The sequence below is a fragment of the Talpa europaea genome, assembly GCF_964194135.1.
Source record: "Talpa europaea genome assembly, chromosome: 5".
NCBI classification, from domain to species: Eukaryota; Metazoa; Chordata; class Mammalia; order Eulipotyphla; family Talpidae; genus Talpa; species Talpa europaea.
This window is the reverse complement of record NC_140071.1, coordinates 87,569,897-87,590,907: the sequence shown is the minus strand read 5'-3', so window position 1 is coordinate 87,590,907 and position 21,011 is coordinate 87,569,897. Positions and strand designations below refer to the sequence as shown.

At 33.6% G+C, this 21,011-nt stretch overlaps 1 protein-coding gene across 1 annotated transcript in view; it reads left to right on the top strand.

Annotated features, from left to right (window-relative positions):
• MMRN1 (multimerin 1) overlaps nt 1-21,011 on the top strand; it is a gene marked incomplete at both ends in the record, with an annotated part of 54,950 nt that overhangs the window by 32,241 nt on the left and 1,698 nt on the right. The window contains 4 exons of the mRNA XM_084234068.1: nt 739-855; nt 2,303-2,476; nt 7,237-9,222; nt 20,572-20,724. Coding sequence (XP_084090194.1) covers nt 739-855; nt 2,303-2,476; nt 7,237-9,222; nt 20,572-20,724 — 2,430 coding nt within the window. The remainder of the gene's footprint in view (nt 1-738; nt 856-2,302; nt 2,477-7,236; nt 9,223-20,571; nt 20,725-21,011) is intronic.

The window sequence follows — 21,011 nt, the reverse complement described above, 5'->3', positions numbered from 1 at the left end:
CAGGCATATATTACTTGATGTATTCAATATATTTTAATACATCTTCCCTCTAAGTTGTTTTCCCCAATGAAAAATTGTATTGGCATTTAAAATACTACTTGTCTTAGAAAATGGGAAGTGATTTTTGGCAGAGTACATTTATTTTGTGAGAATTTTCTTTTTTTATATTTCACTGATTTCACAGGTTGACTCCTAGAGAGCTGTTCTGTAATAGTACAATTTACTTATATTCAGTTTGAGTATATATCTTAAAAATCTGGGAACTCATTTAAATGGCACTATTGCTTAACCAGATACTCTTTCAGCAAGAAGCCTGGATTTCTCCCTTATTTAAAAACAGACACCAGTTGGAAATCGCGTTGTTAAACAATCAGCCTTTATGGCAATCCACTTTTTAAACGGCTGTAGCTTCTAATACAGCTGATTTTAAAGTGCCCTCAATTATGCAGGCAGTTTAAATCCACTCGTTTACATAGATCCTCCAAACTACCATCCATTTTTGCCTGAAAAGAAACCTGAATAATTTTATTTTTTCCAAGCAGAATTAGCGTCTTCCACTCCGACACCAGCGTGGGAGCACATTGCCCTCCAGATGGGGGTGGAGCCGCTTACTCTGCAATCATCGCAATCCATCATGCTTCAGTACCCAGGGAAATGGATGTCAGTCACATCATTGCCCAGCACTGGAAAAAATGAGTCAGTTGCAACGTTTAACTCTCTCTTTTTGCTTCTGTTTAGCACAAGATCAGCATCCCTTGATACACAGCAACCAGGCGGAGAGTCAAGATGCCGCTGGCAGAAGGGCAGCCCAGCAGCAGCAGCAGCAACAGCAGCAAGAAGACTGTGGTGACCCAGGTCACAGATGATAATTACCACCATCCTTAACACAATTATTCTCAGCTCTATTTATGACAACTTCCAAACAATAAATCACTGCTCTGTCAAATGTTTCATGGTGCAAATGAACATGGTGACATATTGGAGCTGCATGTTGGGAGAATCTGGGTGAATCGTGTGTAGGTTCTCAGTCCGAAAGGAGCTTGTGCAGTTAGTAAAGAAGAGCAAAAGTGCTCTCCTACCAGGTTGCAGGGAAATCATAGGTTTCCAAAATAAAATCAAACTTTTGTTGTCCAAAGAGTACAATCATGGAAAAATGTTGACATGGAAGGAATGACTTATTTTCAAGGGAGCTAAAAAGACTGTTCTGTTGGCTGACCTGAGTTCAGTAAGGGATGCTGATCACTGACTCAGGCAAAGAATTGTATCTAAGACTCCACAAGAATTGCATATTGAACCTAATGTCACATGTCATTTATTTTCTAATTTTTATAATCATAAATATGATTTCTTTTAATCTTAAATTTATCTCATAAACAAAAGGGTGGTTATTGCTAAAAAATCTCACTTTGTTTAGCATATATCTAGTCATTCGAAAAAAAGCATCAAGTTGAGAAATGTGACTTTAAGGAATCTCTTTAAAAATGTAGGTGAACATATCTTAGAAAATGCAATTATTTTAAGGGATTGGAAATCAGTGTCTTCATAAATTATCATAAAACCCTCCTTGAATTATTAGCATGCACAGGTAAAAGTATGGAAACTATCATTGATATAGAAAGTATTACAAGCTAAATTCTTATTCTCTCTATCTCTCATGAAAGTATATCTCAGGAGGTTGCCAGAAGGGAGGGAGTCAGGGAGCACATGGGGGAGGGGCCCAAAGGACCATGGTGGAGGATTATGGGTGCCTTGGTGGTAGGTATAGTGTGGTAACATACATCTGACAAGATGTTTACCTATACTTCCAAGTCACATAAAATATTATAAAACCAGATTACATCAATATATTCTCAGAGTATAGATATAACTACAAGCATATATAATTACATATATTTATACATATAGTTGTACATATATAAATATGTATATAGTTATACATATTTAATGCTGGAGCATTAGATTCAAAAGCAGGTTATCCATTAGCTCTGTAACCTTAAAAAATCATTTTGGTTTTCTGACCTTCAGATGGCTATTGATTATAACAATAACACTTTGAGGTTAAAACAAAAAGGCTGAATTTTGGGGGAAAAGATCAACCATTTGGGAAACCTATGATATTATAATATTTTCCACCCAAATGTTCACCCCTAAATAGTGTAGAATTCAAGTTGTCATTTGCTTCGTGAGTAGTCTGTATTTTCAAATATATAGTGTAAATATGGTTTATCTTTATCTATTGTTGAATTGAGTGGTTCTAAATAGATATTTTTTAAATGTTTTCAATTTTCTCTTCCACATGCAGCAGTGACACAAAAAATTACTGACCAGATGAGCCACCAGGCGATAAAATTAACTCTTCTGCAGAAGAAGATTGACAATATTTCTTTGGCTGTGAATGATGTAAGGAACACGTACTCCTCCTTAGAGGAAAAAATCAATGAAGATAAAGGCAGGGAATTTCAATCTTTTCTAAAAGGTAAAAGTACAATAAATTTTTCATTCAGTTAAGACACAAGGCAAATGACTCATTTATCTTTTTGCACTTTATTCTGGGATCACTGCTTTACAAAAGTGGCATAAAGGTGAAGAGATATTTTTTAAGTATCTTTTAATTATTTAATTTATGAAAGAATTTGAAACATCTAAATATTTGTGACTATACAGTCACATATTTAACTAATATTTCAACTGATTTATTGATGTTAGTTACCTCCTAACTTGTTATTTCTTTATAAAGTGAGCTATACTTAATGTAGCTCCATTGTGGATTCCAGTTCAAGAATAAAATGAGGTTAAGAGATGATTATCTTGGCAGTTAGATTCTTGGTTAGTCTCAATAATATTGATGGAGATACTGAAGATAAATATAAAGTGCACAATTATCACAGAAATTATCTAGCTCAAAGAGTATAATCAATAAAACATATCCTGTATTACCTCAGATCAAAGAAATAAAAATTTCTTTGTAAATGTGAATCAGTCTTGCCTAAATTTCATTCTCTTAAAACAGTAAAGTTTCTTCCAAAGATTTTCCAGGATAGTCCTTCTTTGCTGAATTGAAGTTGTCAGAATTCATTTATTTGTAGTTGTGGGACAGAAGTCACATTTTCTTGGTGTCTATAAACTAGGACTTGGCAGTTGACCTTCTTCTACCACATAGGAGTCCTCATGGCTTCTGATACACCCCCCCCACTTCTGACTTCCTATTTTAAAGACTTGTCATTGCTTTGAGATTTTGGATCATCCCCTTATATTTAATCATATCTGCCAAGTCCTTTTCACCATGCGAGGTAACATCTTCATAGGTTCAGAGAATTAGGGGGGTGTGAATATCTTGTGGAGGGGCAGCATCCTACTACATCCACAGAGACTTACATATAGTCAGTATTTGTAACAGTAACACCATGCATAGGATACAAAGAGACCATGTGATAGTTTCAATAAATCCAGTCTAAGAATCCCAGGGAAAATTCTAGAAGAAAAACATCACAGATGATAAGTGAGGATCAGAAGTAGTTAATCAGACAAAGCAGTTTCCATATCATCACCAGTACAACAGCAACCATGTTTTTTTTTTAAACTTGTAAATAATTGGTGTTATTAAGCTACTGAAAAGACCTTGTCCTAATACAGTATGTCCCCTGTGACCAAAACTCACTGATGGAAAACATGAGAGAAGAACATATTCTCCCTGAAATGATAGCTTGAGAAAGTAGTCAAATAGAAACAGTGTTTAATTGACTATCACCACTGTAGTGGGTTTGTTTAGTAAAATTTGATCATGACCTAGAGAGAATTAGGACTGTCCGCTGCTTTTTCTGAACCTATTAATAAACTTTTGGGTACGAACATAGGGAAATACATGCATTCATAGCAAAACAGTTACAAAATTCCCTCTCTAATAGAAGGCATTGTGTAATGAGCACAATCAAAATTAAGAGCATCAGAGGTCTTGCTGGTTTTTTTTTTTTTAAAGTTGGTTACATTATTATTTTTTAAAGATTTATTTATTTATGTATACACGAGCTGGGGTACAGGCCAGAGGTATGGGGGTGAGGATTCACCAGAGACAGAGTAGGGGAACAGAACAGGCAGAGTGACTGAAATACACTGCTGAGGGGAGCAGGGGTCGAGTCAGGAGAGGTCTGCTGTGCCATGTGGATAGCTCCCTGGCCGGGGATTGAACTCGTGCTGCAGTGGCTGCAGACAGCTTCATAGGTTGCATCTTAACCCTTTATACCACCTGGGAGGCCCAGGTCTTGCTGTTAATGAATGTTTTTACACTCAAGGAAAACTAGCCTCAACCCCAGGTGCCTTGTAAAACACAGCCTTTTCTCCTGCTCCTTCTACATCCAGAAAGAAAGAGAAATACAAAAGGAAAAAAAAAAAAAAAGAAACAACACATTAAGAATCATCTGACACCATAGAAAGGAAATACAAGAATCATAGGCGAAAACTGCCTTGTCTGACAGTAGCCATATTAACTATTAAAAATCAAATTCCCCAACTTTTGCAGAGGTTTTGAAATATTACAAGTAGATCAAACATTGAAAATAACAGAAGAGACATGCTTATATAAAATATACCTGTTAAGACATCAAATACAATATCACCTTTTCCAGAAAGCAGAAACAAATGAGCCACATGAAACAGAATCAAATGGAGTAAAAATGATGGCCTGCTCAGATATTAATATAAAACACTTTGATGTGCTTTTGAAAAATCAGGTTTTTACATAGATGTTTCTTTAATAATAAGTTGTAGAAATATTCTCTGATAAACTGCTGATCCTGAAGTTAGTTTCTAATTTAATAATCTGCTTGAGTATTTCAGACACTGCTGTGAAAAATCACAAAAGTCCTTTACAAAAGTCCTTTACCCAATGTATTTTTCTATTATTGCTTTAAAGCATTTCAAATGAAGTAACTCCTAAATTTCATTTTAATTATTTAATTTTTCCTAATTTCCTTAATCAAGATTTTGTACTGATATTTATCTGTCTGAGGAGACATTTATTTCTTTATTTTATCTGATGGAAAGCTTTTGAGGATAGAATAAGCTTACCTGGAAGTTTTTTTCTTGGAGTATTTTGAATATGTCAGTACACTCTCTTTTTTATTGTAGTGTTTCTTCAGAGAAATCTGAAGTTAGCTGAATTGGGGCTCCTTAATAGATTATCTTATTGTTTCTTCCTTATCAGCTTCATTCATTTTTCCTAGTCTTGAACTCTTGGAAGTTTTACTATTATATGTCTTGCTTTAGGTTTTCTGTTGTTCAAGTAGCTTGGTGGTGTTTTAGTTTTCTATAAACCTATGTTTATATATTTACATTTATTTCCACTAGGTTAGAAATGTATTTTTTTCCTTTTACGTTATTTAGCAATATTGGTGTTTAGGCTGTAGGAGTTCCACGAAAATATTTATCTGTGTAAACAACATTTACAACTTTGTCTTTGTACCAGATAAACCACTATCAGGATACTCAAGCAATACATCATTCTCGTTGCTATAACTGCTATTTCACAATAATTTTTATATATTTTTTTATACATTTTAAATACTTTTAACAAAACTTTCTTACAAAATTGAGACATATAAAGAATGCATATTTTTGTTTTATAACCCTTCATATAAATAGGCTAAATAATAACCATAAATCATTTAGCTACACCCCATTAGCAGACTTTCCTAGATAAAATTCTTTGTACTATGTTGATATATTTTACATTATATGCATTGGCTACATTTTGGACATAAATGGACATATATAATTTATAAGTACTTCAGAACTATGTATTATAATTTTTTTTATTTTTATATGTGACAGGTTTCATATTTTTAAATATTCTGTTTTCTATTTTATATAGTTCTGAATAATCTATAACCTTTTCCCATTTCTAATGCTTAATTAGAATTGTCTACAATTATGATTCATAAGCAATCCATGTTTTGTACTTCTGGAGATATTAGTATTGACAATTCTCTTTTTGTTAAGAAGTTAAGTCAGAGGACCTCCCTAGTGGCCCAGGGGTAAAAATCTCAGTGCTATCAAGCAATCACCAGCCCCTGAGGCATGAGTTCGATCCCTGGCCAGGTATCTAACACACATAGTACAGCAGACCTTTCCTGTCTTGCCCGCTGCTCCTTCAGCAGTGTTTCAGTAGATCTGCCTGTTCTGCTCCCCACTCTGTGTCTGGTGAATCCTCTCACACACACCCCACACACTGACCTGCACCCCACTTCTTGTATGCATAAATAAATAAAAATAAACCTTTAAAAAAGAAGTTATATCATATTATGATAATCAAAGTATATATTGAATATCTGTTTCTATATGAGGTTTACTTTGTTTTGTGATTCCCCAAACCTCTCATCATTATCAAACTATTATTGCTGTGAGCTATTGTTGAATCTTTTGACTTATACTCATGTTGTTACTCATGTTGTTGAGAATCCTATTAAATTTCTCCTCTGTTGTCAAGTTTGTTATTTTTTTATAAGCCCATAACAGAAACTCTGAAACCTAATTACGAGAACCTAATAACAGTAATGAGCTAACTAACACCAGATATTATTTCTCAAGATAGAAAGCCCAGGGCCTCCCTGGTGTCCTAAGGGTTAAGTCTCAGCACTATCACAGCTACAGTCTGAGTTCGATGCCCAGTCAGGGAGCTAACCCACATATGGCGCAGAAGGTCTTTCCTGTCTCACCTGCTGCTCCCCTAGCAATGTATTTCAGTAAATTGTCTGCTCTGATACCCACTCTATCTCTGGTGAATCCTCTCACCCCCTCCCTTACCCCACACCCCATTTCTTCTATGCAAAAATAAATTTTAAAAAATGATAGAAAGCCCAATCCATTCGTTTTAGTACAATACTAAGACTGGACCTATAGTTAGACATACAGAAGTCTTTACCTAAAGTCTGTTGTAGTTATTCCTGTCTTTATTTCCAGAGAACTTTAATTTTGTGGTTTTAAAACATGTTCCACACCAAAATTGAGTCTTCCCCTTAGATTTATGAATTAGGAAGCAAATAGCCTTCCACAATCTATGATAATTTTTGAAATTCTTTAGTAAGTATAATGAAGAAATATTTTTATGATTTATGTTATTAGTGTTTAAAAAGATAAAAAATTGAATATAAACACTAAAAAGATAAAAAATTGAATATAGAGCTATGTAAATCATCATTAATATCATGTATAATTTTTAATGCTTATTATTTCTTTCTCTAGGTCTGAAATCCAAAAGCATTACTGATTTGGTAAAGGGCATTGTAGTGGAACAATTTAAAGTTTTTCAAAATGACATGCAAGAGACTGTAGCACAGCTCTTCAAGACTGTGTCACGTCTATCAGAGGACCTTGAGAACACCAGACAAGTAATTAAACAAGTTAATGAATCTGTGGTTTCAATAGCAGCCCAGCAAAAATCTACTTCAATGCAAAATATTAGACCCACTTTGACTGACATTATAGAGCTAAAAAATCAAATTGTGAATCTAAGGCAAGAAATGACTTTTACATGTGAGAAGCCTATTAAAGAACTAGAAGCAAAGCAGACTCATCTATCAGGTGCTCTAGCACAGGAACACTCAAGAAGCATTCTATATTATGAATCCCTCAACAGGACGCTTTCTAAAATGAAGGAAGTACATGAGAAGATTTTATCAACAGAACAAGTATCAGACCATGGGATTGTTCCAGCTCCTGAATCAGTTAGCAATAATGTCACTGAGTACCTGTCTACTCTACAGGAGAATGTAAAGAAGCAGGCTTTGATGCTGCTGCAAGTATTTGATGATTTACACATCCAAGACAGCAAGATTAACAATCTTTCTATTGCTTTGGAGATGGAAAAAGCATATGTCAGGAGTGAATGTGAAGACATGCTATCCAAATGCAGAAAAGACTTTAAATTTCAAATTAAAGACACAGAAGAGAATTTGCAAATTTTAAACCAAACTTTGGCTGAGTTTCTCTTTCCAATGGACAATAAGATGGACAAAATGAGTGAGCAACTTAATGATATAACTTATGATATGGAGATACTTCAACCCTTGCTTGAGCAAGGAGCATCAATTAGAAACACCTTGACTTCTGAACAACCGAAGGAAGAAGTAGCTACAAAGAAAAAGGTGGAGACTCTAACTAGTGCTGTGAATAATCTAAATTTTCTTATCAAAGAACTTACAAAAAGACACAATTTACTTAAAAATGAAGTACAGAGTCGTGCTGACATCTTAGATAGACGTATCAATGAATATGCCGTTGAAATGGAAGATGGCCTAAATAAGACAATGACAATTATAAATAATGCCATTGATTTCATTCAAGATAACTACATACTAAAAGAGACATTAAGCACAATAATGTATAATCCCATGGTCCATCAGAAATGCACCCAAAATATGGAAACAATTTTGACATTTATTTCTCAGTTCCAGCGTTTGAATGATTCTATTCAAATTTTAGTCAATGACAATCAGAGATATAACTTTGTTTTGCAAGTTGCCAAGGCCCTTGCAAACATTTCTAAAGATGAGAAACTAGGTCAGTCCAACTTTCTAAAGATTTATCAAGCATTCAATGAAACCACTTCCCAAGTGATGCAACACCAGCTAAACATGAGTTATTTGGAGGAAAAACTACTTTCAGCCACAAAAACTTCAAAAGATTTTGAAACTCGGTTGCAAGACATTGAATCCAAAATGACCAAGACACTCTTACCTTATTATGTTTCACTGAAAAAAGGAAGTGTGGCTACAAATGAGAGAGATCAGGCTCTTCAACTGCAAGTATTAAATTCCAGATTTAAGGCACTGGAAGCAAAATCCACCCATCTTTCAATTAACTTCTCTTTGTTTAACAAAACTCTCCATGAAGCTTTAGCAGTGTGTCATAATGCTTCTGCTAGAATATTAGACCTTAATGCTACCATACCTAAGTGGATAAAAGACACCCAACCAGATATTGAACTTCTTCAGAAAGGTCTGACAGAATTTGTGGAATCAGCAATTGAAATAAAAACTCAAGTTGTCCTGTCTAATTTAACTTCATATATAAATCGGTCATTGTCTAGTAGTCCTGCAAATGTCAAGTCTCAAAAACAAGTAAAACAGTTGCTGAAGAAACCTAATTCTCTTAAAAAACCAACAGAGTTTCTTACCACCGTCCAAATAGGTCGGACCCAAAGAAACACAGAAAATGTTTTATTTCCTGGTAAGTTATTGCTAAAGTATATATTTTTAATCTCTTTTTATTTCAATGATATTTAGTAGATTTGTACAGGTTAACAAGACCATAAAATAAAAGATGCTTGCTAGAACTTTGATATACAGTCAAATATTGAGAAATCACTAATAGATTATTTTAATCTAATTTTATTGTATGAAATTAGACATCAGGTCAAACAACTTCTTATAAATGTCTGCTATATGATTTTTAGCATTTTTCTGACAATCAAATATGAAACAATCAAATTTGCCACTATAGAACATTTTTCTTTGCTTTGGATATTAATATTCTATTAAACAAATAGCTCCTTTATGCAAAAGACAAGACTGTGTTTTATACCTCTTAGCATTACCTTGCAAAATGTTCAGTATACAATATGAACACAGTAAATATATGTTGAATAGCTATCTAACTGAATGGATGCAGAAATTAAATTGGGATAGAATACACAAGGGCTAAATGTCTTAGTTTATCCAAGTGGCAATAAAACACATTGACAGACACAAACATGGACTAGGTAGCTTGTGAAAAACAGAAATTTATTTTGGCATGTTTCTAGATACTTAATGTCTAAGATCAAGTAGCTACATGGTTATATTCTGGTGTGACTATAACCCCTCTTCCTCATTCATAACCAGCAACTACTCTGTGTCCTCTCATGTAGAAAGGGTGAAGGATTTCTCTGGGGAATCCTTTTTTTTTTTTTTAAAGAAAACTAATTCCATTCATGATTACTCAAATTTCATAATAGAAACACTTCCCAAAGTCTTTCCCTCCTATACACATTCAGATTAGACATGATTTTGTAATGGATGGATTTTGAAAATTGGCAGCGTGTTTGGATGTGGTAAGAAATGTATCTCAGAAGTGTGACTCTAGCACAAGTGTGTAGTATGGTTGCAGAAAATTAAGTTAGAGGTACCAATTCAGATGTTACTGAGTGGATATGGTCAAGAGCAGTGTGAGCCAGGGATAAGAAAGAGGTAACTGACAGAGACAGATGTGAGAAATGTTGTGAAAGTTAAATTAGAAACAGAAGGATGGTGAGGAAAGGAATGACCCAAGGCACCACAAATGATGGTTCTGGCCCCTGTTGTTTAGTACATGTCTGTGTAGCCTGCGAAGGTTTGCTTCTCGGGTCTCAGTTTCTTCCTTTTGGGTGTTAAGTTTGTGACAAATATTTTGCAGAGCTCACTAATATAAATATGTTGCAGACTGCATACTGTAGGGAAAAGAAAAATATGGCTATTTGTGAACAGCCTGAATGGTGCCATTAGGGAAAGGGAGAAACTTAGAATATTCTGAGGTTTTGCATTTGGGAAACGAGAGGGATTAACAGATATAAACATGAGTAGGAGCATAAACTGGGAGGAAAGAAGAACTCAGTGTGGTACTGTAAACTACTTAATAGTCCCTCTGTATGAAAGAAGTATTTTATGAGTTTGTTTGGCGTGAGTAATATGAAATGATCATTTCACAATGGAAAGAATAGCTGATCATTACTAAGAGAAATAGTAGTATTGCTTTCATGTGAATCTGTTGTTAAATTATATGCCGATTGGATAAATACCGTAATTTTTAATTCCAAAAGTGTGATCATTATCCTGTCATTATGAGTCCTCTTATTTTATCTCTGAATGTTTTCATAATGTTGAAGATTACAGAAAAAAGGGAAGTTAAATTGATAATTTGCTGTATTTATTTGTTTATTTTTTTTGATAATTTGCTGTATTTATTTGTTACTACCTCCAAATTAATCTGATCCAGGAACACTAATCTTGCCCAGTGAGATTAAAGAACAAACCATCTCCAGGAGGAAGGTAGTTTTTTAATATGAGGTATTCTTATAATGATTTTAGGAAAATAAAATCATTCTACTTTTAAAATCAATCCATTCTACTTCAATCCTCAGTCTCCCTGTGGACACAGAAAATGAGTTTCAGTTAACTTCCACAGAATATGTGATCACACTGCAGGCAAACCATACAATTTTTTTCTTAAACCAAAAAAAAAAAAATACCTGTCTATACATAACTAAGTGTAATTACCTCAAATTAATTGAGACAAAATGTTTAATAAGATGAAAAACTTACAAATTTTGTGGTAAAAAGAATGCATGTTAGAAACATAAAATTGTATTAAGATATTTACACAGCAGCTGTTTCCATATTAGGCTTATGAGCTCATTATTAGCTCAGTTCTAACTTTTTTCAATGAAAACTTATAAAATTGTCTCTGTTCCTTTACTTACCGTACACGGAAAATTTTTATAGACCTATCTACCCAAATTAAAAATTAATTGAAAGGTTTTTTTTTTTTTAATCTCAGCAAGGATAACCAATAATAATGTCTGGGCAATAGGGATATATTGGCTTATGTTCGTGTGTGGAGTGTATATTCACTTTATGCAGGACCAGCATAAAAATGTGTGAGCTCCTCTAAGCAGGTGCATAGATATGAAGCTCATTAAGCCAGTGCTGCTGCTTCTATGCAGGAGAGAACTGCTGGCCCTTCCTGGATGGCTGAACAGTGAAGTCTGTGCAGGTGACAAAAACAATGGGCTGAAGCTAAGTTCTCCGTAAGAATAAACCAATTAAAAATTAAAATATTTCAGTTGGCAATGTTGTATCCCAGGGATGGAACACACTGGCACACTGGCTGTTTCCTTTGACCTTAACCATTATATTAGAAATACCATATGGCCATACTGCTTCTACTCGTAACTAACCCCAGATGATGATTTATCATTACCTTTTAAAAAAATGTTATTGAAATACCATTATAATAAAGCATTACATAAATTTCAGGTGCACCATTATAAATCAATGTCTCTAAATACTATATTATTAATATTAATGCATGTTACAGCATTTATCATGTGTCGAATAAGCACAGTTGGTACAAAGAAAGACCTTATAAAGCTTTAAAATTTTAATTCTGATTTTAATAACTAATAACTTACTTTGAAGTCTAATAAAAGTGATACTACAATAATATGATAATAGGTACTAAATAATATACAGTAACCCCTGCACTGTACAAATTATACCATAAACATTGCTATTACTTCATTTAAAAATACTTCTGAGTTAGTTATCATATCTCTTATTTTGAAAATGAGGAAACTAGCTCTGAAATAAAGGATCTTGCCTAAGATCATGCAGTAGTCAGTGATAGCATCTCAGGCCTAGTCTGTGGCAGACAGGTATTGGGTCTCAATCCCTGTACTCAGAAAAAGTAGAGAATGCAGTTTGTCTATCCCATAGTCTGGTCATATCCATATCCCATGATGCCAGAGTTGATATTCCAGGGAATTTTCTTTCTTGAGCATCCAAACATTGTCATTCGTGTCAGCAATGTCCAGAAGCGGGTACAGGTGCTTGTTTTCAGTTTGTCTGTTATGCGGTGTGACCAGTGAGCAGTTGTCATGGCAAGGACCATTAATTATTCAAAAGGTCTTCTTAGGACTGACACAGTAGAAGTACATAGTGCAGAGTAAGCAACCCTATTACTTCCTTTTAGTTCAATTGTCCATTAAGTTGTACTAATTAGGATTCTGGGCAGATAAGCTTTCTGGTTAAATCCTAAATATTTGACTTGTGTCTAAACCATATTCCAGGAGACAACAAGGGGTTTTTATTTCAGCTTTGAAGATTGTATTTGTAAAACAATTGGCAGATTTGTCCTTGTAGAGAGAGTTTGGCTGCTTACCTTCCCAGATGCACTGCGTTCTGCCCCATTGTAATGTCAGCAGATGCACTCCTGCTTCTAACACCAACTTTGTAACCATCACCCTATTATTTACCAAATATAATCTAGCTTATTTTAAGATTTATTATGATGATTTATTCTGAATTCTTATGATTTATTATTAAGATTTATTCTGAATTCTTCAGACCTACCACATAGAAAATCATTACAACAGTCCTGGAGTGAATAAATGAAGATATCAACTAGAAGATAAATTCAGGATAAAGTGGAAGCTGGAAATAGTAGTTAAATGGGAGTGCATACTAGTAGAAAACAACAGCAAATTGAAAATACAAACACAATGAAGAATAACATTGCAGTTTAAAGAAAACATCAGTGAATGGGAAATTGATAATTCCAAAAAATGAAAAGAGTAGCACTAAGGTGAAATACATGTGTACTCGGGAAGGAAAGGTTAGTCTGTAATAGCACTTTAAAAAGCTCTGATTGCTATGGAAATATCCAATTAGGTCTGAAACCAGAGAAAGTTTGTTTATAAAAGTTGGAAATTATTTGCACAGAGGTGATATTTGAGAATGTGGAAGTAAATTTGATAGCTAGAGAAATAAAAAAGAAAAATACAGAAGCATGAAGATGTCCTATAATTGAAGAAAACATGAAAGAGAATTATTGAAGAAAAAAGAAGCTTATCAGAACCAGTAAAGGGCACATCTTGTGGAACTTAAAATTGTTAAGAAAGAACAAAAAGTAAGAAGACAAAAGGATGTAGAAGGAAGTTATGCAAACAAAATAACAGAAATGAAATTGTTGGGAAGGTGTCCAGGGAAAATAACTATTTTGGAATGCAGTGAAGATCCATCTCAGTGACTACTGACAAATATGATTGAAGAGTCAGTATGACCATTTGAATGTTCACCTTAAAAGGTGTAGTTAAACATCAGCTATGAGAAATCTATTGCATTTTAAAAAAAGAACATTTTTCTAGCTCCCAGAGTAACGTAATCATAATGGAAAATATGCAGTGCCCATAAAATGCAAAGAATATAGAATGGCATACAGTAAGTCCTCAAATGATTTTGGTTTTATATTTTATCATAATTATAATTTATTACAAACATTTACAAAGTGATTGGTATTTATCCCCAATGATTTTTTTTCCTATATTCTAATCTTATAGACAAGGCATAAGGTGCTCTATATATGTCAATATTTTTGAGTTTCAAAACAATTTCTGCAGATGGTATAATTATTATTTTCACTATAGGTGAGGATACTGTATCCAGAAAGATTAAGTAACAGGTACAAAGTCACAGAGGTAATTAGTTTTGGAGCTATGATGCAAACCTAAGCAATCTGTCTCCTCTCATGCTCAAAATGATATACTGTCTCTCAGTTCCATGAAAGACTCTGCTGATATTTTTAAATCTGTATTCTTTTTTGACTTTCAGAACATTTTCAGTTTTTCTCTATTATATATACTGTTGCACCAATAGAGAAGAGTTTGTGCACATCTTTAATTTTTTTCTTAAGATTATATCCAAGAAATAAAGCTGTGATTTCATTTTTAAAGTATTTGATAAGTATTGCCAAATTTTTATTCAAGGACAGCCAATTCATACCTCCAAAACAATGTATAAAAGTAAGTGCCATATGTGTGCATACACACATGCACTTTACATTTTCCCGAAATAATGTTTAGGTAAACATCTAAAAAATTAGTAATTCAAGATTTTGACAGGCAATCATGTTTATAATGTAGAACATTGAGGTAATAATATATTTCACATCTATATCACATCTATATCCCATCTATATCACATCTTTAGTGGGTGGCAAACTGGTTTGAAAACCACTACAATAAGGTGGCAGAGTTTGTATACATTGTGAAATATTACTCAGCTATCAAAAAGGTAAATTCATGCCAATTTCAGCAGCATGGATAGAGCTGAAAGGGATAATGAGAAGAGAAATAAGTCAGAAGGATTGTGTCACTTATATATGGAATATAGGGAAATTAAAGTTAGGGTCAGATAATGACACCTTTGAAAACTAACCTTTGAAAGCTGGCTATAGAACTGAAGCATCTAAAAGGCGCAGGAGGAGAGGGAGAGGTGAGAACAAGGATGAACAGAAGCACAATGGACTAAGGAGGTGACTAAGGGTGACTTGGTGGCAATACCTGATAGGGGAAGATACTATTCTTCCAAAATACCAGCAGTAATGTAAGCCAATGTCAACTTAATTAAAAAAAAATCAATCAATATAATAAAATCACTACAATCATCTCAATATGACATTATGAGAAAGTCAAATAGGATATTTAATGGAGGTGAAATGGAAATAAATAAGCAGGGACCTATTTTATTTTGGGACACTGTATTTAGTAAAGGAGTAAAAGCTACAACACAAAAAAGAAGTAAAAGAAAAAGCATGGATTATATTTTCAGCAATTTTGAAATCCTGGAGAGGATCTTGAGGGGCTTAAAACAGACAAATTTAGAATTTGCATTCAGTTAAATATGCTGTTTTGGGTGTACAGCCTTTAAAAAATGCATAGCTGTGTAATCACCATCACAATCATGATAGAGAATACTTTCTTTGCCCCCCAAAATTTCCTTGATACCTTTGTAGTCAAGCCCTACTTCCACTGCCAGTCACTGCAATAAGCAATACTTGTTTTTCTCCTGCAGTATTATCTTTTCCAGAATATCATATGAATAAGATTCTAGAGAATGTGAGACAGGAATCGAACCCGCACTGCAGAGTCTGCGGACATCTTCACAGCACTGCGCTCAACCCTCTGTGCCACCGCGGAGGCCCAATATATGAGAATGCTAATTGTTCCGCAACTGTAGTAAAACTTAGCACTCTCATTTGCTTATTTTACCATTTTAATAGGTGTATAGTTCTGTCTAATTGTGATTTGATTTTGCATTTTCCTAGTGATGAATGATGTTGAACATACTTTAATATATATGCCACTTTTCAAGTTAGCCTACCATAAACATTAGGGTGAAAACATTGCAGATAGCATTGGAATCAAGATAAAAGATAAAGTTCTAATGTTTTATTGAGTATATTGCCTAGTGTGGAGTTATGTGGTGAATTCAGTTAATGTTTTACTCGATGCGTTACAAAACTGTACTAGAAACAATGACAGCTGCCTTGACTGATCAGTTGGAAACTCTATTTTACCCCAGGCAAGGATCAGTGTTATTTATCTTCTACAAACATCCTGTTTCAGTGAAAAAATTTTAAAGTATTAGCTCAATTCTAGTGTAGATGTAGGAATAAAATTTTAAAAATCAACTTAAAATAAAAGTAGTAATATGTACAAGTTAGAGAAATATTTTATGTTTTAAAAAGTAAAAGAAAGAATGAAATAAAAGATATCAATACTGTATGTTTTTATTTTATTCATCAAATACCTGTTGAGTAAATTTGGAGTGAGCTCTGAGGACAACTGAGTGGACAAAATGGCAAACTCAGCATTGTCCTTCTTTTCATGGATCTCATACATTAAGCAAGTAATTATAATGAAGAATGGCAAATGTTAGCAAAAGCAGAGTACTTTGAAAATGCATGGAGCTCTCCAATCAGTTCAAATTTAACATGAACATTTATGAAATATGGAAGTAGGACTAATAGAAAGTGTAACATGAGCATACATCAGGGTCCAGAAAGCAAAGACCAGAACAAATTGAGACTTATGGAACATTCCATAACAATGACAAAGGAATTTTAGTCATGTTCAGAGAAGGGAAATGGATATTGAAAGATTAGTTATGCTATTTGCACAAGGTAGTAGAATGTTGAGTTGGCATAACTGTTCAGCTAATTCCACTGATCTCCATCAAAGAAAATAAATGGACTGGAAAGAGTTTAAGAGATTATTAAAACTCAAGGTAGGAGAGATGCTGCAGAAATTTTGCTAGAAATGATTCCATATCTCTACAAAAGCATGCCAATGATATCATACAGTGAAACTATACCTGATCTTTAAAAACCTAAAGAGATAGAATATTAGATCTTTAAAAACATAAAGAATGTCACCATTCAATTTTTCTACTAGCTTGTTTATTCAACTTTTAAAAGCATTTCAACTTTTTATTTCAGCCACTGTGGTAGTCAATAGTGACACAGTTTGAGAAATAAAGTGCCTCACACAAACTCACGCTGCAGATGGAAGTAAGACAGTATGTATAGTATTACTGTATACTATCACAAGTTTGACAAAATCAAACTTCAGAACATCAGACAATAATTTAGGGAATCAATGAAATGAATTTTATTCACAGGAATGAGGGAAGATGTAAGAAAAACGATGCTTTGCTAGAGTCTGATTTATGTGTTGAATCAACAGCAAATTGACTGTTTATCACAATAGGCAAGGAAGCAGGAACTTTTAAAGGTACCTAACCATTTTTTAATTATTTTGATAATAATACAGAAAGTCTGACTCAGATGTACAAAAGTAGATATGTAGTTGGTTGTAAAACAAAATACAAATAGTTTTGGTTGACAAATAAGTGTCAACCTGTCTTTAGTTATTTGTTATGAGATTCTGTACTTTACATTTCATCCACTAAGTATTTTTATCACTGATTTGGATGAACACATAAAACATAAATTTGGAAAGCTGGAAGAGGTGATTAAAATGTTGCATACAGAATTAAAACAAAAGAACAATTTCTATGAACAGAGATAAGTAAAATAAAATAAATTTATTCATAATAATTATGAATTCTTGTTAAATTAAATAAATAGGGGATTTTCAAGAAGTTCACTGACATCAGAGCATAGAAAACCTGTTATGATACAATATGATACAGATGCCAAACACACACACACACACACACACACACACAATGCACCTAAAACTCATATAGCATTAAATTAAATGAAATGTCTTTTCAGAAGGGTAACTGGCAATTGTTATGGTAGCCTGCTATAATTAGACTCAGTTCACAATTTGTTGAACTCTGGGAGCCATGGGTGTAGTTTGTATATTGTAATACAGATTACTTTGGCAGGGATCTGGGGACCAGAGAGATCTAAAATTTCAAGGAAGACAAAGAAAGGAACTTGAAACACAAGCAGCAGAAGCACTTGCAGGCCAGTGCAGGCCAGTGTAAGGCTCCCTGGGCAGCAGCCATCATGAGAGGTGTCCTAGAAGACAAGCCATGTGCAGTCTCAGAAATTTTGAGTGTAGCAGTGAAAGGAGGAAATGCAGGTCCTTAATTAGACTTAAGTGGACCTCTTCTCCCAATGAATGACCCACATAGAATAAAGGCAAATATAAGGAATAATGGCAAAATGACACCCACTGAAATGACACAAAAAGGAGAGTAAGGCAAGACACCATTGTTGCAATAATAGAGCAGAAGGAGGAGAAAAACAGAATGCACATCCTGGACAGTTAAATAGAATGCAAATATGGTACTGGTCTTGTAAAATCAGAGTAGAAATAATAGTATTGCAGAGGAATTAATATCTAGTTATTCTGAAATTTTCCTCAGAGAACAGGTTTCATCCTTGTTTCACTGGCTCCAGATCAGAGAAACATTTTCCCATACGGGGAAATAAGAGTGTTAGAGTTGATCAGATTACATAAATAGCGCAATGTTGCCCAGCTCCACTGCAGTTATTCATTCCTAGTGAAGCACATTAATTAACACCTTGTGAGTTGATCGCTGTACTACATTCAGGAAACGTGAAAACAGATGAAGCCAATGTGCTGACATAAAGAATACACAATTTTATGAGTAATAGACACTCATTGAAGCATTAAAATTAGCAAGTAATGGACTATATTTAATAATGATCACTAATAGTGGAAAGTTTTACTAACCTTTTTATTTGATTGAGAAATGATGTTAAAGAAATGTGGGCCGGTTTGAACCATTTTTTAAAGGATATGACATACATGTGACATTTTTCATAGACATCTTCATGAGGATAATAGTTTATAGGATATAGGATATTTCAGAGAATGTGTAAATGAATCAAATCAGTCTCTTATTGTGCAATATATTTTCTAGCAAAAAATATTTAATGATATTAAGTCATTGATATGCAGTTCGGTCATATTTTATGTGAACTTGAATAATCTAAGATAAGATATATGTAATAATTTACACATTTTACTTCTTGAGAAAAATTGTAAACAAATTGTGTAAATTGAATAAATCTGAATTTTATAATCATGGTTTGAAATGAGTGAATTGCAAACAGTTTGAGACATTGCCACAAGATGGCGCCATAGTGGTAACTGTGACCAGTAATGTATTATCATTTTCTCTGTATTTACATAATCATGTGCTATGTGTATTACCATACTCACAATCTGATTCTTTCTAAATAAATTAAATTGTTCCATAACTGACATATGAACTGAACTTGTCTTTAGTAAATCAAATGTGTTGGGGATCTATCTCATCCTATAACTGCTGTCTAATATTCCTTAGAAGGAACATACTATATAAATCACTTAACAAGTCCTGCATCAGCGGTCACTTTGATGTCTTAGACTTTTTCACTAATGAAAATGATGTCATAAAGCATTCTTAGTTATGTACATGGGCATGTTTGTCTGGAGTACATACTCTATCAGGAGAAATTTCTGGCTTGAAGGAAATGTAACTTTTCAGTTCAATTGTTCTCTAAAAAATTCTAACAATTTAATCCCTAATCAACAATGCATGAAACACTCTTTCCTCCCATTATGCCATGGCTGAATGTTTTCTACCTTTTTAGATGTTGCCACATGATTTAAAAATGTAATTTATTGGGGGTAATTTATTACTCCCTAATTAGTAATGAGGTTGAATGTGCTTTAAATATTTTAGTGAGCTTTTCTGGGTTTTGTTCCGTTATTTTCCCTTTTCTTTTCACTTTTTAAAGGGAATTGCTGCTTTTCTTTTGCACTTAAAGCTTTTAACTTTTTTGCTCATTGTTTCTATTTATTTAAAAATCTTATCTCTTAAACTGTTGCTCATCGTTGAACTTTGATAATGACGAACTTCTTTGCAGATGACTTTTAATTCTTAGATGGCTAAATATGAGGATTTTTTTCTGTGTTGTGGTTTCTGGTTTTGCTTTTGTTTGGCTTTGAATGAACTTTCCAAAATTTTAAGACTCTATAAAGAAATGATTTGATTGTAATGCTTTTATGTTTACTACATTTTTATACAAGTATGATTCATGTTTTTATGGATATCCAGTTATCTTAGCACCATGTATTGAGTGGACATTTTTCTTCACCAATAATTTCATGTACCAAATCTTTATCATGTACCAATTCCAAATCTATTTGGTTCTCTGGCTAGATATCCTATTCTACACTTGACAAAAATCTTAATATTTTATTACAAATAAATGCAATAGATCCCAAGTGATGATTCACTTTGAAGAAGCAAGAAAGGGAATTCAGAGAATAAGTAAGATTCGTTTTGCATGAGATTTGTTTTGCATGTTTCGTTGTTTATACTGGTGGACAACATGAACTATGGGGGTCATGTCTGTTATTTCTAATTCAGTATTTTTCCCATGCAAATGCAAACTGATTTCAGATAGATAGGAAAATAGCTGACTTCATTCTTTCTTTTCTTGGTGCTTTTTCAGTAACGAAGGAATATTCAGACTGTAGTAAGTCCCCGTGCCAAAATGGGGGCACATGTATAAGTGGAAGAACCAACTTTATCTGTGCTTGCAGACATCCTTTCACTGGTGACAACTGTACTGTCAAGCTTGTGGAAGAAAATGCTTTAGCTCCAGGTAAGCAGTGCATGCATCCTTGAATTTGTTCAATGTCATAAATGAACCTTTTTTTTTTTTTTTTTTTGAGAACAGAATAGGTGGATTATTGAAATACCCTGCTAAGAGAAGCAGCGGGTAAGATAGGAGTGGTCTGCTGCTCCTAAACAAACATTTAAAAAATGTTTACAAATATGTATTTAAATTTGATTAATCAGGACTTGCTGGAGAACAAATTCATTTTACTCATGAAATTTATGGAACACATACAGTATTTACAAATGAAAATTTTTATCAAGTAAATTCAT